The 15,428-nt window shown below is 49.1% G+C and overlaps 1 protein-coding gene across 3 annotated transcripts in view; it reads right to left on the bottom strand.

Annotated features, from left to right (window-relative positions):
- The window catches only part of USP32 (ubiquitin specific peptidase 32), a 192,673-nt gene extending 178,301 nt beyond the window's left edge, over positions 1 to 14,372 (bottom strand). The window contains exon 1 of one of the 3 annotated variants that reach the window (XM_077311223.1): positions 14,097 to 14,372. In XM_077311223.1, coding sequence (XP_077167338.1) covers positions 14,097 to 14,154 — 58 coding nt within the window. In that variant the 5' untranslated portion in view covers positions 14,155 to 14,372. The remainder of the gene's footprint in view (positions 1 to 14,096) is intronic. The other 2 variants (XM_077311225.1, XM_077311224.1) reach the window with 2 other exon arrangements.
- Between the last annotated feature and the right edge of the window lie 1,056 nt (positions 14,373 to 15,428).

The following is a 15,428-nucleotide window of genomic DNA, read 5'->3' as shown; positions in this document are numbered from 1 at the left end:
ATAAGCTCGGTCACAGGACCTCTTGCATCTGCAAAGGCACTCTGGACCCCAGCAGTGATGAAACAAGAGACACAAGATGTAGTCTCATAGAATCATAGAGTTGGAAGGGGCCAGACAGGCCATCTAGTCCAACCCCCTGCTCAACGCAGGATCAGCCCTAAGCATCCTAATATCTCATTGGTCAAGGTTCTGCATATTCAACAATGTTATTCATTTATGAAATATCTATATGCCACCTCTCACTTCCTGGCAGCCTCAAGACATCTAACAACGAAACATTAATAAATAGTTTAAAATATAATACATATTATGTATGTATTACATTGCATAATACATAGACATACATATATGTATTACATTTAATACATATAAAAACTAAATAGCAGCCCACATCATCGGACCCAACTAACAAAGCAGAAGAGCTCTGTTTTGCAGGCCCTGGAGAACTTAGACACGTTCCACAGGACCCACGTCTCGTCTGACAACTACCTCCATATGTTGAAAGTCCAGTAGGTTTTGCCAGAGCCTAATTTTGGGGCTCCATTAATTCATTGTCATGGCTTTGGGCAGTCCCTTGTTGCCAAAACTGTACCTCGGGGAACAGGAGCTAGCAGGCAGAAACCACCAAGTTTCCTCCTCCCCCCACACAAGGTTATGGAAGGGGAAACTGCTAAGGATGTTAGGGCTTGAGACTGGGGCCAATCCTAAAGACAGGCAGAGATGTGTATCCCTATCTAGACCAGTGGTTCTCAATCTTCCTAATGCCGCGACTCTTTAATACAGTTCCTCATGTGGTGGTGACCCCCAACCATAGAACTATGCAAGGGTTCTTTCACAGAAATTAAACCAAAACTGACCAATGGTGTGAAGATCCATTGTTCAGGATTGGATATAAATTGGGTTCTTTTCTGGGGTTTCTCAGTTCAGCTCTGCCTCCTGTCTCACCATGCCAATATCGCTCTTTTCCGCTGCTCCAGGCAGACGAACACTCTCTCGATCTACCCCACAAGGTTGTTGTGTGGATGGCACCCCCCCCCCGATCAAGCTGCTTGTCCTGCCGTGACCCCTGTGAAAGGATCATTCGACCCCCAAAGGGGTCCCGACCCCCAGGTTGAGAACCACTGCTCTACATATTACATTCGTACCCTACCTAACTAACTAATGTTGACATGTGTGGCATTTCTTGCTTTCCTCCTTTCGGGGCTAATAACTACCCCCTGCCTCTTCTGTCACAGAAGACAGCTGGGATGAGAGTGACTGGACCGGCGCAAACCAAAATGTACTAGGAGTGAATGAGGATTTTTAAAATTCTGCATAAGCAGGATGTAAATATATTTTATATTTCTAAACAAACCCAGGTCCTTCCAGTCTTGGCGTGGCATTCTAGCCACACTGGCTAACCACACTGCAGTTCCGCCCAACCCACTGGGCTATCAGTATGAGTTACTGTAATGTTACATTTTTCTACGGTTCCATGTTGCTTGTGGTTTCACTTCATTCATTATTGGTAATCTAAGTTATCTGTATTGTTTCTGTCCTGTTTTATGTGAATCACCCTGAGCCTTCGGGAAAGGCAGCATAGCAATATAATTAATTAATTAATAATTTCTCTGTTTCGGGTATTAAGAAGACAACCATGAAACGGTTCCTCAGTTTATTCTAACTATGGCTAGGACTGTAAAACCAGGATTTGGTTCACAGACCACAACTCAGATCTAGGTTTGCCTTAATCAATACTGGTTTCATGGACAATCCCAGCATTGAAAGGTGAAAAAGATTTCCTTTTGGGGCATAGCTGGACAGGTAAGTCTAGACAGGGGAGAGTGTAGAAGAGATGTAAGGGAACAAGGCAGCACCGAGATGTTCCTACATAGCAGGAAAACAGAGTCAAGACCAAGTGCACTGAATAACCCAGCTTCAAAATATTCTTTGACACGCCCTAACTGGCCACAGTAATCCCCTACCCCTCCAATAAACAGCCTACTTCATGGCTTCCCTGTGACCTCTGCACTAAGATAGTCAACTGCCACCTCCATCCATCCCTCCTTCCCCAAGTCCAGCCCAAAGAAGAATCTTATACAGCATCAGGGCATATTAGTTCACCAATTCAAGAAGGAACCCATGGCGGGCGAGCTCCTTTTGTTCTATAAGAACCAAAAGGCAAAATCCCCATACTACTTTCGGTTTTTAAGCAACAGGCAGCTATTCAAAACCTGTTCTACAAAATCTCCAAGAACCCAGCACCAAACCCCAAAAGTACTAAGACACTGCCATTCCCACCTGAGCCACTGTACCTGTGACACATTTTGGATGTTTGGGTTTTCTTTTCAATCCAATTTCAAGGCTGGGACTCAGCAAGGTTCACGTGTAATTATTGGGAAAAGCCTCCAGAGCTGCTTGGATATTCTATGTCAGACAATGAGGGGAAGGAGAAATGAGACAGAAACAGCCCTATGTACACCACTACAGTGATTAAATCATCCCAGAGATTACGAGAATAGAAAGGTTGAATGTTATGAAGCCTAGGGGTCAAAACGCTAATGAAAATACTGCTACAAGCTAAGAAAAATCTAGACATCCCTCAACAAGGTCACACACCAGAATGTTCTCCTGTTGTGTTAAAGTTAGAATATTTTGAGTTCACCAAAACAAAATCAGAGTCCAGTGGTACCTTTAAGACCAACAAAGATTTATTCAAGGTGTGAGCTTTTGAGTGCGAAAGTGTTTGCACTCAAAATCTCATGGCTTGAATAAATCTTTGTTGGTCTTAAGGGTGCCACTGGACTCCGATTTTGTTTTGTTGTGCTGCTTCAGACCAACCCACTGGAATCTATCTTTAGTTCACCAGTTATCTTGCTGGGAGAAACACCCCAAGTGCAGCAAATTAGACCCTGCTTCTAAGAAAAGCCAGTGTAAAATCCTGTATTAATTGCCGTCACCCCCCCCCCTTGCATTGGGTCGTTTTTTGCCAAAAGGCTTTTTGTCTCATTATGTAAATGACCTTTTCATGTGAAAATGAAATGTTAAAACATGCACAAAGCATCTTAGCCAATGCAAAAAATATCACACTGGCCATTCAAAGCCGTTTAGATATTTATGGGCAGAGAAAGGGACCGCTTCGGTTAAGACAACAGGAGGTGGGGAGAAGACAAGCTTGATCGGGCTCAATACAAATCAACTGGAACATGGGCGACCTACAGAAAATCTAGCAATTCAGCCTCATACAGAGATAACATACAGAGATAAATCGTTGGGCTTACATTGGAGTGATTCCACCAGTGACTGCATCATGACCATCTTAAGAGGCAGTTGCCTAAACACATAAGCACCATTTTCATGAACGAGGCTTGCCTCAACACTCAACACCTAGATCAGGGGTAGTCAAATGCAAATGCTGGCAGGGGCTCATGGGAATGGTAGTCCATGGACATCTGGAGGGCCGCAGTTCGACTACCCCTGATCTGATACAATCAAGGTAGTTGCACCATGCTTCAACTTCCAGCTTCCTGTCGGACCCTCCCTGGACCACCACGCACAGCCTCACCATATCCTTCCCAGCTTCCTTTACTGGTGCTTCCTCAGTGCTCTTTTCCTCTACTCCAAGGTCAGCGCAAGATCCCAGTGGGGCTAGGTTTCATGTCCAGCAGTCAAAGCAAAGAGTAGCCACTTGCTGCTTGGGGCCAGAGGTTGGCCACCAACCACTAGCAAAGCCTAATGAGGCAACTGCATAGGTAAAGCTGTGAAAAATGAACTTCAGAAATGTGAATCTTGACCCAGAGCACAGGCTTCAATGACTCAAGTATGAATAAGGTGCAGCCACTTCCACTAATAGACTTCAGGACAAATGTGACATTTCGAGACAACTCCAGTCAATTGCTTAGATAATTCAAGTACAAAACCGAGCGACCATCTATCAGAGCTTCCCCTCGTAGGAAGGAAAGGAACACAGCTGACATGAATTGAAAGTCAACGGTCCACAGCCCTCATCCCAATCCACAGGCCCAATTTTAGCGGTATAAAAGACTAACAGGTCCCCACCCCCCCAAAGAAAACTACCCATCTTTTCTGACCCCCCCTGAAACTTTCCATTTCATCTTGACTATGACAAAATTGAGGGAGGGAACAGTCTTTCAAACCTAGTTCTCATATGCAGCAGCTGCCGTGGCCAGCCTGTTTCTGGTGTGGGATCACATCTGAAGGGAAGGCCTAGGCTAGCACCATTCTTCCCAAACCCCCATTGTTCTCTGTGGCAGTACAAAAGGGCATTTGAAGGCATGGGCTGCAGGCTGAAGTCATACAATTCGGCTTGACCATCCTCACTTGCTGCTTGCCAGGACTGAGCCTTGGGTACCTTTCTGGCTTAGTAGATTGGTAGCAGCACCGTGATCCAATGCCAGAAAGCAAGAGGACACCAGCAGCTTCATGTCAAGCCCTTCTTGCCTCTGCTCAAAATGCTTCAAGGCCACACAGAGGGACCGAGGGAGAGAATTTTTTTCCTGTTATTTCACATCATTTCTATTTGCCTCATTCATTGCTGGAGGGTCGCTTTTGGAGAAGGCATCTCCACATTCATGCCAAGCACTGACTCCTGCCCTGTGCCCCTGAACTAGACTGGCACCCTACTGAGGTCTGCTCATCAGATGCAGTTCGGACAGGGAGTTAATGCGTGACATTTATTTAGATCACTTTTCTGTGCAGAGGTCTAACAGATCTGCTCCTTTCTGCTGCCATCTTCTGCCAGTGGGTGAAGACTTCCTGGTTTCCTTCAGCATTTCCTCAATGCTTGGTCTGTTTAGCCTAGAGAGGAAATGATTGAGAGGAGATCTGATTTTCAAGTATTTAAAAGGGTACCATATGGAGGATGGAGCAGAGTTGTTCTCTCTTGCCCTGGAGGGATGGACCAGATCCAATGGGATGAAATTAACTCAAAAGAAATTCCATCTAAACATCCGGAAGAAGTTCCTGACAGTTAGAGCAGTCCTACGTGCCCCTCAAGATAGAGAGCTTAAAGCTGGGAGATACGTCTTAATTTACTGTTAAATGGATTACAGACTCTGCAGTGGCAATCATTGAAGAAGTATTTGAAAACGGGGGGAAATATACCTAGGAGCCCGTTCTGATTGCCCAGAAATTATATCATTTATGCACCAAACAAGAGTGGCTGTGAGACTTATCATTTTGGCCTGCTGATTTCGTTTTTCTCTTATCTGTAACGTCCAGAAATCAACGGTGTAGTTCCTTTTCATTGAATTCATCATGGTGGAATGAGTTGCCAACAGAGATCCAAGACCTTTCAGAACTGTCAAAGTACCGGAGGGCCTGTAAAACAACACTCTTCCACTGGGCTTACGGTTGAGGCCATGGCTAACACTTTTGAGATCTGAATGGATCCCCCTGCCCTCTCCACCTCTACCATCCTAAGCCTGGGTGGTTAAGCTTGTTCCATCCGCATCCAGGTCTCAGTGATGGAGCATGTTTGGTTAACCGATGTGCTATTGTTAAAATATCTTATACCTTTGTGTGGATTCTTAAGCTGTTGTTAGGTGCCTCAAAACTGTCGCTAGAGGGAGGCGGCATAACAAATTTAAATAAATAACTTGTTTGCCGCCTTGAGGGCCTTTGTAAAGGCAGAAGGACAGGTGACAAACGTTGTAGGTAAACAGAATAAACTGTGATATTCATTGCATACTAGCACCATAGCCATGCAAGGTGAACAGCGTGCCCTGGCTCTTTATGGCAGACCAAAGCAACCTGGGCAGCCTGTTCTAACAGCCCTTTAAAACTGGCCATAGACATATTTGCCATATAGTTGCCCTGCTTTATCTAGCCTAGAAACAGCAAGCTCCCTACGATGGCTCAGCTGATGCATCATGGCCACAGAAGGGGCAATACTTACCTGCATTTAGTAAGTGCTTCAGCACCCCCAGTAGTCTCCCACTTTCAACAACAATCCATTTGAACCCAATTGAACAACCACTGGCAGTCTCTATGGAGCTTCCTTCCACCCCTCTTGCCCTCCTAAACAAGGAAACCGCTGTTACCACCACCAAAGGGCAGAAAACTAGCAGAAACCGGGGGGAGGGGGTTAGTAAGTTTTTAGAAAAATGAGCAGGAGGTAGCAGATCTCTCCTTGTGAGAAGTGTGGGGCAAGGACCCTAAAGAAGTCATCATCGCTGGGGGCCGCTATGAGAGCCAGTTTGGTGTAGGGGTTAGGAGTGCGGACTTCTAATCTGGCATGCCGGATTCAATTCTGCACTCCCCCACATGCAGCCAGCTGGGTGACCTTGGGCTCGCCACAGCACTGATAATGCTGTTCTGACCGAGCAGGAATCCCAGGGCTCTCTCAGCCTCACCCACCTCACAGGGTGTCTGTTGTGGGGAGAGGAAAGGGAAGGCAACTGTAAGCCACTCTGAAACTCCTTTGGGTAGAGAAAAGCGGCATATGAGAACCAACACTACTTCTTCTACTAGGAGCCTTGAATCTATCAATCACTCATCATGAGGATGACATAACTCTTAACCCTAATCACTGGCTTCTGATGCTGTCCCAGCTAAACAATAACTGGCTTAAAAAAAACATTTTACAAAAAGACTTTGTAAAAAAAGGTTTTCCTTAAGCTTGGGAGTATATTAACAAAAATGTATCCAGCTTGCCAACAGGAAGCCACTTAAAGAAGACTGCTTTTACCTGTGTGTGTGTGTGTGTGTGTGTGTGTGTTTTCCCTCTGGACCACAGAAGATGTTTCAATACTGCCTATTAATTGTCAAGTTTCTGAGAAAAGATTCTTCTGCATTCCACTCAATATTTATATCTAGGGGTGGGCGGGGTGGGAATAGATCTGCTGTCACTCACAATTTAATGCTATCTAGGTTTGAATTACACTCCGTTTTGTCAGATCACACACACACACTGCTCTTTACAGGGGAGTCTCTCCTTTGCTTGCCTGGAGATGAAACACAACAAAGATTCTAACCACAACTCTGTAATTACTTTTGTAAAGAATCTCTTGAAAGTATTCTTACTGATTCTTGTGTATACCATACACATATTTACTAATGTACTGGGGTCTGGCTATCTTTAATTTGCTTATTTTATTGTAACTTGCTTTGAGGAATGAGAAAAAGGAATACAGAAGTACAGCAAACAAATTTAAAAATAAACACAAAAGTGGGGGAGGGGGTGTCTGAAAACAATTCTTCACATTCACCAAAGTGCTCTTATTAAGTCACATGCTACAGACTTAAAATTCTGTGCAGTGTTACCGCAACCTAAGTGCACTGAAATCGATTAGACTGGAATAACTCTGTAACCGATTGAACTGGTAGAGCAGTTAACAAGCATTTGTGCTCTGACGTGTCCAATAAAACAGACCCTTGTCTTGTGGGTGTATTATGCATGGCAGGAAACCTTGCAAAAAGTCTGCCCCAAAAGCCATCTTTTTAAAATTTCTGCATGTGGCACCATTTTCGCCATGGAAAATTCTGCATGGCAGTGACTGCGTCATTTCCACGCAGTTTTTAAAACCAGCTTGACGTATTTTCTTTTACGATGGTATCGAGGATGCCTGTTTTTGTATGCATACATGTTAGCATGTTTTGGTCTCTTCCCCTGTGCCACCGTACACCAATGGGTGAAGGGACAGCCCCTATTCCTTCATCCAACAATGGGAGTTTGTGGTGCCCCTTATTTGGTGCAGACTATGATTCCCATGAGGCCCTGCTAGCAGTATGTGCCAGAATGGCAGTTAGGTGACATTGCAGCTGACCATGGCCTGCTAATGAGCATCTAGAACAACAGAGGAAGTGCTTCCCCACTTAAGGATTTACTGCCATAAGTCTTGCAAATGCATAATCGTATGCAGAAAAAACCAGCACAGTATCAGAGCACATACATAAATGCAACCATTTAATAAAATGATGATTTAAAGGAGTCAGCATACTGACTTCAGTGAAAACCTGTGCAGGCATAATAGTCCCTGGCCCGCAGTGAATCTAGCAGACCAGGCAAGGAAGATACTGTAAAAGGGATGCAAACTGGTCCATCTTAATCTTCCCTGCAGTTTACAAGGTTAGCCGTATACACAGTATTCAAGTATAGCCATGTGTACTGCAACACTCTTTCCCATTCATCTCCTGTGTTTACATTTTCACCAGTGTCCTCCAACCCATGCATACCTATAAACAAGACAAAAAGCATCATCAATTTCAATCTGTTGCTTGCACCTAAGGCCAGGCTCCAAAACCAGCTCTGCTTTCCCTCCACATACTCAAGGGGCCTACAGAGACTGGTTTCTCAAGGCAAGCAACATTCGGAAGCTCAGGGGACTTTCACCAGCAGTTTGTGGTAAGGCCACCGATAAGGGAATTTTTTGATCCACAAGGCACGCAGCAAAAAGTTCACTTTGCCCCTGAAATCCAGCATTAGAGTTATATCTTTTCTTATCACTTTGCAGGACAGGCCACACAAAAATAAACCCGAGGCTGCTTCCGAGGAAGGTATAATAGTCTGTATATTTTACAGTAACTTAAGCAATTTTTTTTAATGTTGCCCTTGCCTTGAAGAGCATACAATCTATGCTTCAACAAAGAGGCAATTGTAAGAGCTCAACAAAAAGCAAATGCAATACATTTATAGCAAGTGTATTTACAGCTGCTACTGTTAACATGCTATTTTCTCCTGCTGGGCATTCAATGCATTCCACGTCGCTGGTGAAGGAGGCTTTTAACCATCTTATCCCTGCAGACTGACAGGACAATCCAGGGGGAGGAGGGCAGAGCATAGCCATTATGCCAACAGGTGTCCAGCACATGCCAGCGGAGTGCCCTGGCAACACTGTGGCAACGTCTTGGGGCAATACCAGCACAAGCCGTGGCTCCAGCTGAGAAAGAGGCAGAAGCAAGGACAGGGCAGGAGTCATCTTCCTAAGTCAGTGGTCCCAAACCTTTTTATCACCGAGGTCAACGATTGACAATTTTACTGAGGCCCGGAGGGGGTAGTCTTTTGCCGAGGGAAGCCCTGCTTCACTTGCTTTCCTGCTGGCGCTCCTGACTTCCTGCTGGGGGGTGCTGCCAGCAGCAACTGCGCAGTGCCACGCCGAAGGGGAGCCCCAGCCATGGCAGCCGCTGGAGAGCACCAAAGGTGAGCCGGTGGCAGAGTGGCAGGGCAGCCCCCGAGGCAGCAGCCAGGGAGGAGGACGAGGAGGAGTAGATCGAGATAGAGCGTTCATCTGTCTGGAGCAGCGGAAAAGAGCAAGATCAGTATGGTGGAACAAGAGAACTGAGAAACCCTGGGGGGGGGGGGAATGTATATACCAGGGGTAGTCAAACTGTGGCCCTCCAGATGTCCATGGACTACAATTCCCAGGAGCCCCTGCCAGCGTTCGCTGGCAGGGGCTCCTGGGAATTGTAGTCCATGGACATCTGGAGGGCCGCAGTTTGACTACCCCTGGTATATACAATCATGAACAATGGAGTTTCACGCCATTGGTCAGTTAATTTCGGCAGCGCTGCAACAGCCCTCAGGATTGTGCCGTCCATCGTTTCACCCTTCCTGCAGGCCTCGGAACATCTAAAGTGGCAGACAAAATCAAAGCGGCAAAAGCTGCCATTACCCTGAAATGAAAATATGAGCCTGCAAGTTACAGTCAGCGGAGGCTTAAGAGGTAGGGCACACAGCCCAATTTTCCTAACACTTCCCTGCCTCCTGGAGATCTTTGCTTACTGCGTATAACCGGCCACGAGGTAACACAAGGAAGTCCAACCCTGCCACCAGGGCATGCGTAAGGTGTGTTCTAGTGCAGCGTCTGTCCTCTGCTGCCTACAGGGGCAACACATGGCGGAGTGCAGCAGTGCCAAGAAGGAACCAGCAAGCCGGGCTTTCATCACTGCACTGTTTGGATACACACACGCACACACCGTGATTCACTTGCTAAGTAAACAGGCAAGTTACTCAGCCAAGCTCCTACCTGCTCCAAGCAACCAAACAGCTCACCTCAAGGAGGGCAGCTGGGAAGAATCCTTGGAAACAGAAGGCTACGGAATGCAACCGTTTGGCTCCCACACCGCCCACTGTGCTAAGCGGATCTTGAGATTGGGCTTCTGAAGTCTCAAGACCTTTAACGTAGATGGCGGGGCTCCCACTTACAGCGGCTACGCCATAAATTAACCAGCCTAAAGTATTTTGTTTACATAATGCTGCCCACAGCCCTGCTAGGGGTGGAGTGCAAATAAATCCACAACAGGTACACTAAGCCATACAACGCCACACGTGGTCTGGGCCCGGTGTATCTGAGAGACCACCTCCCTGCCTATGCCCCCAGAAGAGCTCTACGCTCCGCCACCTCCAACAGGCTGTGGATCTCTGGCCCTAAAGAGGCACGTCGGACCTCAACAAGGGCCAGGGCCTTTTCAGTCCTGGGCCCCACCTAGTGGAATTGAGCTCCCCAAAGAGATCAGGGCCCTGCCCAAACTTCCACAGGGCCTGCAAAAGGGAGTTCTTCCACCAGGCATTTGCTTTAGGCCGACTGACTCAAAATACCAGGTCCCCCGCCCCCCCAAACTGAGAGGTCAAACCTACCGAGGGATTGTCAGAGTTGTATGTTGGAATGCTGTTTGTTTGTTGTATTTATATACCGCCCTTCCCCTGGGGCTCAGTTGAGATGTTATTGTTATCTGTTATATTGATGTAAATGTTCTTCAATGTTTTATGTAAACCGCCCAGGGCCGTAGGGGAAGGGCGGGATACAAATCTAAATAAAGAAATAATAAAGAAATACGTTAGGAATGTCCCTGAATTCCACAGCCCTGTGTTCCCTGACCTGCTTCCCAAATCCACCTTTCACACAAGCAAGATCAAACTGAAACCACAACATCTTTATCTTCGTGCCATTACACATTTCCTCTCCTGGGGTTTTCTCGTTACTTTTGCACCATTTTTAACACTTGGCATGCGGGTGTCAGGCAACTGCATGAAACTACCCCTCCCCCTTGGGTATTTGCAAGCATGACCAAATCAACATTCTTCTCCCCACTCCACAACCTCCTGTTTTACAATACCTCATGCTCCAAACTCAAGCAGCTAAACATTTGTGGCTTCTCTTCCCCTTTTCTATACTACTAAGAGGCAAACCACTTACTGGAAATGCAACAGAATTTTCAGGCACAGAAGTATAAAGTCCAATGCACAGGGGTAGTCAAACTGCAGCCCTCCAGATGTCCATGGACTACAATTCCCAGGAGCCCCTGCCAGCGAATGCTGGCAGGGGCTCCTGGGAATTGTAGTCCATGGACATCTGGAGGGCCGCAGTTTGACTACCCCTGCTCTAGCATCTATTTCCTGTGCTTACAGGAAGGGGGGACTTTGGAAGAAGCTGTAGCCACCAGAGCTAAACAGCCAAATCAGAAGAGGAGGAAGTACTGGGGGGGTAGTTTATATCTTGCTCTTCACTACACAAAGGTGTCCAAAATCGACTTGCGATCGCCATTTCCTTCCTCTCCACACAACAGGAACCCCGTGAGGAAGCTGGGGCTGAGAAAGCACGAGGAGAACTGTGACTAGCCCAAGGTCACCCAACTGGATGCATATGGAAGAAGATGGGGAAATCAAACACTGGTCTCTAAATTAGAGTCCACCGCTCTTAACCATGACACCAAGCTGGCTCTTAAAAGGCACATTTCTAGTCAAAATTGACACAAACCCTGGCTGATTCAAGCACAGCTGGGATATTTCTAAGGAGCCACCAAGGCTAATTCAAAACCGGGTTCTTGAACTCTCAACTGAACATAGCAGCATAATTCCAAAATGTATCACATCACTCTAGAGCACTTTACACATACACCTAAGAAATGGCTAACATTCCCCGATACCTTTGAGCCAATGGCCTATTGATATTATTAAAACACTAATATAAGGACTCAACCACTGAAGAAAAGATATTGAAAACGAAAATGATTTAGAAACCGTTATGGTTGATTCTCTGTGTATCTAAAAATTGTACTGAAACTGAATACATATTGTCAGAACAAGAATATTGCCTTGGATAGGTTGTTTTTCCTGTTGTTGTTCTATTGTGAACTTTCCTTTTTTCGTGTTGTAACCTTCTGACCCTCAGAGCAAAGCTAAGACAGAACAAGCATCTTCCTGGGAGGGACAAGAGTTGCCAGAAGTCCAAAAAGCCCACCCTGCCCTCCCCATAGCCACCCATATCTCTGCTGCAGGATTATTCTTCTGCACATATTTGTCTCAAACAGTCCAACGCAGAGAAAAATGCCAAGATGTTAACTCTTAGCAATGCAACAATTGCTTCTGTCGCCTCATCCCGAAGTCACACACCTCAAGAGCTACTGCAAGAATATACACCTGGGGTGATAAGTGCACAAAGGAGGTGGCAAAGTGACAAGCAGTGGTGAGAAAGCCACAGGACTGCAGCGACTATCAGACAAAAAAGCAGGATCATCCTGTGTCGCTGTATGTGACATACATGTGCCAGATGCCAGGCACTGCCATGGAAAGCCCACTAAAGTAGCAGCCCAAAGGGATGTGTCTGTGGGGGGGGGGGATCTTGCAGCATCAGGAGCTGTCCACCCCACCCATGCAGCAGAGCTGAAACTAGCCAGAGAGGAAAACACAGGCATTAAAGAGGGCAAGGGAGCAGCATGCACACCAGTTAACAGCCAACAGGCAAACAAGTTCCAAAAGGACACGTGGGCATCCCTGCACACCTAGAGAAAGCACAAAGTAGCCTGCAGAGGTAAGAACCCCAGGCACTTCACGCAGCTTTGCCCTGACAGACACTGACAGCTGCACAGGGAGAAGGCCGTGCATTGCCAACTCCCTCCTTCCTGATGTGACAGACCAAAGGATACATACTACCCAGCCTCTCTTCTTCTTCCACCACCCTACTGTTGTGTCGGTGCTTGGCCCTGGTGCCCAGGGAAATGCTGATCGACACTCTGGGGTTGGGAGGTGACCTTCGTCCAGGCCAGACTGGCCAGGGATTCTGGTTTTCATAGAGTGGGATCAACTGAGTACGAAACTGAGGTCACTGTGGGTGGGCAGGTAGTTGTGCATTTTCTGCATCATGCAGGGGGTTAGACTAGATCAGGGGTAGTCAACCTGCGGCCCTCCAGATGTCCATGGACTACAATTCCCAGGAGCCCCCTGCCAGCATTAGCTGGCAGGGGGCTCTTGGGAATTGTAGTCCATGGACATCTGGAGGGCCGCAGTGTGACTACCCCTGGACTAGATGATCCTGGAGATCCCTTCCATGATGCTATGACCCCAAGTGGTGTCTGTGTCTGCAACTGGAGGTGTGGTGCCCCCCCCCCAAAGTCTTCAGTTCTTCAACAGCTGCTGGGGCTCGCAAGCTAGACTAATTACGGTCCAAGGCTGAAGCCCCAACCCATCCTGCCAATACATGCGCCGCCATGCTCCTTCCTCTGCGCCACCTCATCGACCTCACACCCGAGAAGCCAGTCGCTGGCCGACCCCCACAACTCAGCTCCATAGCAGCTACCAAGGCCCCCCACTCCGTACCACGGGGCCCACCTCAGCGGAACCCCCCCAAATCCTAATTTGGGCCATTGCAGGCTCACCTGAACCTCACTCGGCGCCCCTTCCTCTTTGGCCTGGTCATACCCCCACCCCACAAGCCTCGGGAGTCCAATGCAAGCTCCTCTGCCCCAGCTGCAGCCCCCAGAGCAACTCCCCTGCCTCCCACCCAAGCCAGCCCAGGAAGGGGCCATGGAAAAGCGTGCAGGGCCCTTCCAGGATGAGGCACAGAGAGGCACCCCGCTGGGATGAGCCATTTCTTGACCTTCACAGCCCACCGTCCCCGGACCTGCCAATGCTCCAACTCTCCAACCCCCCTCCTCTTCGCCCCAGGGATGCCAACCTCCAGGCAGGGCCGGGGGATCCCCCGGAACAACGTCTCACCCTCCCCGGGAGGCAATGGAGGCCCTGGACCCCCCCCTCACCCCAGATCTCCAAGGGAGTCCTCCCCCCCCAGCTATGCCCCCCGCCCCTATCGGTCGCCCAGCAACGGCCCCCCGCCCCACCCGGGCCCCGCCCCCTCATTAGCATGCCCCGCCCAGCTCACCCCTCCGCAGGGCCTCGTCGTAGGTGAGGAAGCCGATGCGGGACTCCTTGTTGCCCATCGCGTCGCCTCAGTCCATGGCGGACAGCGCCGCCGCTCCCGCCCGCTCGCCCGGCCTCCTCCTCCTCTTCCGCCGACCGCCCCTAGAGCCGCCGCGGCCGCCGCCGCCGCCGAGCAGTCCGGAGAGGGAGGCTGGACGCCTCGGCCGCCTCCATGCCGAATCACGTGACGTCGCCGATAACTGTCTCCGCCCCTCCCCTCGCCTTTCAAACCGGGCCCCGCCCCCGGCTCCGGGGCGAGCGAGCGATCACGTGATGGCGGAGTGAGTGGGGTGAAGCCGGAGCCAAAGAGGGCCGGGTAATAAAGGCCACGCCCGAAGAATTCCGGCCGCCGTGCGACCGCAGCCGGGAAAACAGGCGTTTGGCGGGGCGGGGCGGGGCGTCCTACTCGATTGGTTCCTCTGGCGTGCGGGGTCTGCGTGGGTGGATTTGACACCCGGGTCTGCACTCCGCAAGGGTCCTTTGGGCCTCGCCTTCCTCGCGGGGACCCCAGGCGGATAAGGGGGTCGGCTTCCGTGGACGTGCTTCGCATTCGCTCCGTCGAGGAGGGGGGAAGTGGACGGCGGGGTCGAGGGGCGCCTTTCTGCAGAAGTCAGCTCTGGCCGCCTAAGCGCATGCGCCCCGTCGCCCGGCTGCCTCTGCGCCCTTTGAGAACCGGAGGTGTCTCATCGTTGCACTGAAAGCTCGCCGCAGCCTCTCTGCTCAAAGCGTAACTCCGCCCTCCGTTTGCCTACGTCACTTGACAGGGAGAAGGGGCGGGGCGAGCCGTGTTGTGGTTCGATTGCGAAGGCGGGGCGGGGGCGGAGTCGCGTCAGGCCGCCTTTTGTCATAGAAACAGAGCGGGGGATGGGCCAGGAGGCGGCCGGCGGCTCCGGCCATAGAGAGAGAGGGGGCGGGGAGCTAGAGTGTCCCTCATAGAGCTGGCCTTGGTCCCTCTTTGGGGTTTGTTCTAGCCCTGGACGTGTCTATGGGGAAAGCCTTTGCGTTGCAGAAAGATGAGAAACCAGGTCCAGATTCCCAGTCCCATTGCCCTGCAGAGTGAATCTGGATTGGGGATTTTTTTAAAACAATAGTCAAGTATAAATTTGCACAAGTAGCAGGAGGAGAATAGATGCTTTGGAATTATGGTGTTGGAGACCAATGCTGCAAATACCATGGACAGCCAGAGTTCCCAACAAGATAGTTTTAGAGAGGAGCAAACTAACTAGGTCAGGGGTAGTCAAACTGCGGCCCTCCAGAGGTCCATGGACTACAATTCCCATGAGCCCCTGCCAGT

Source organism: Paroedura picta, chromosome 15, assembly GCF_049243985.1.
Source record: "Paroedura picta isolate Pp20150507F chromosome 15, Ppicta_v3.0, whole genome shotgun sequence".
NCBI lineage: Eukaryota > Metazoa > Chordata > Lepidosauria > Squamata > Gekkonidae > Paroedura > Paroedura picta.
Note: the sequence above shows the minus strand (reverse complement) of the source record. Positions and strands in the feature narration are given on the sequence as shown.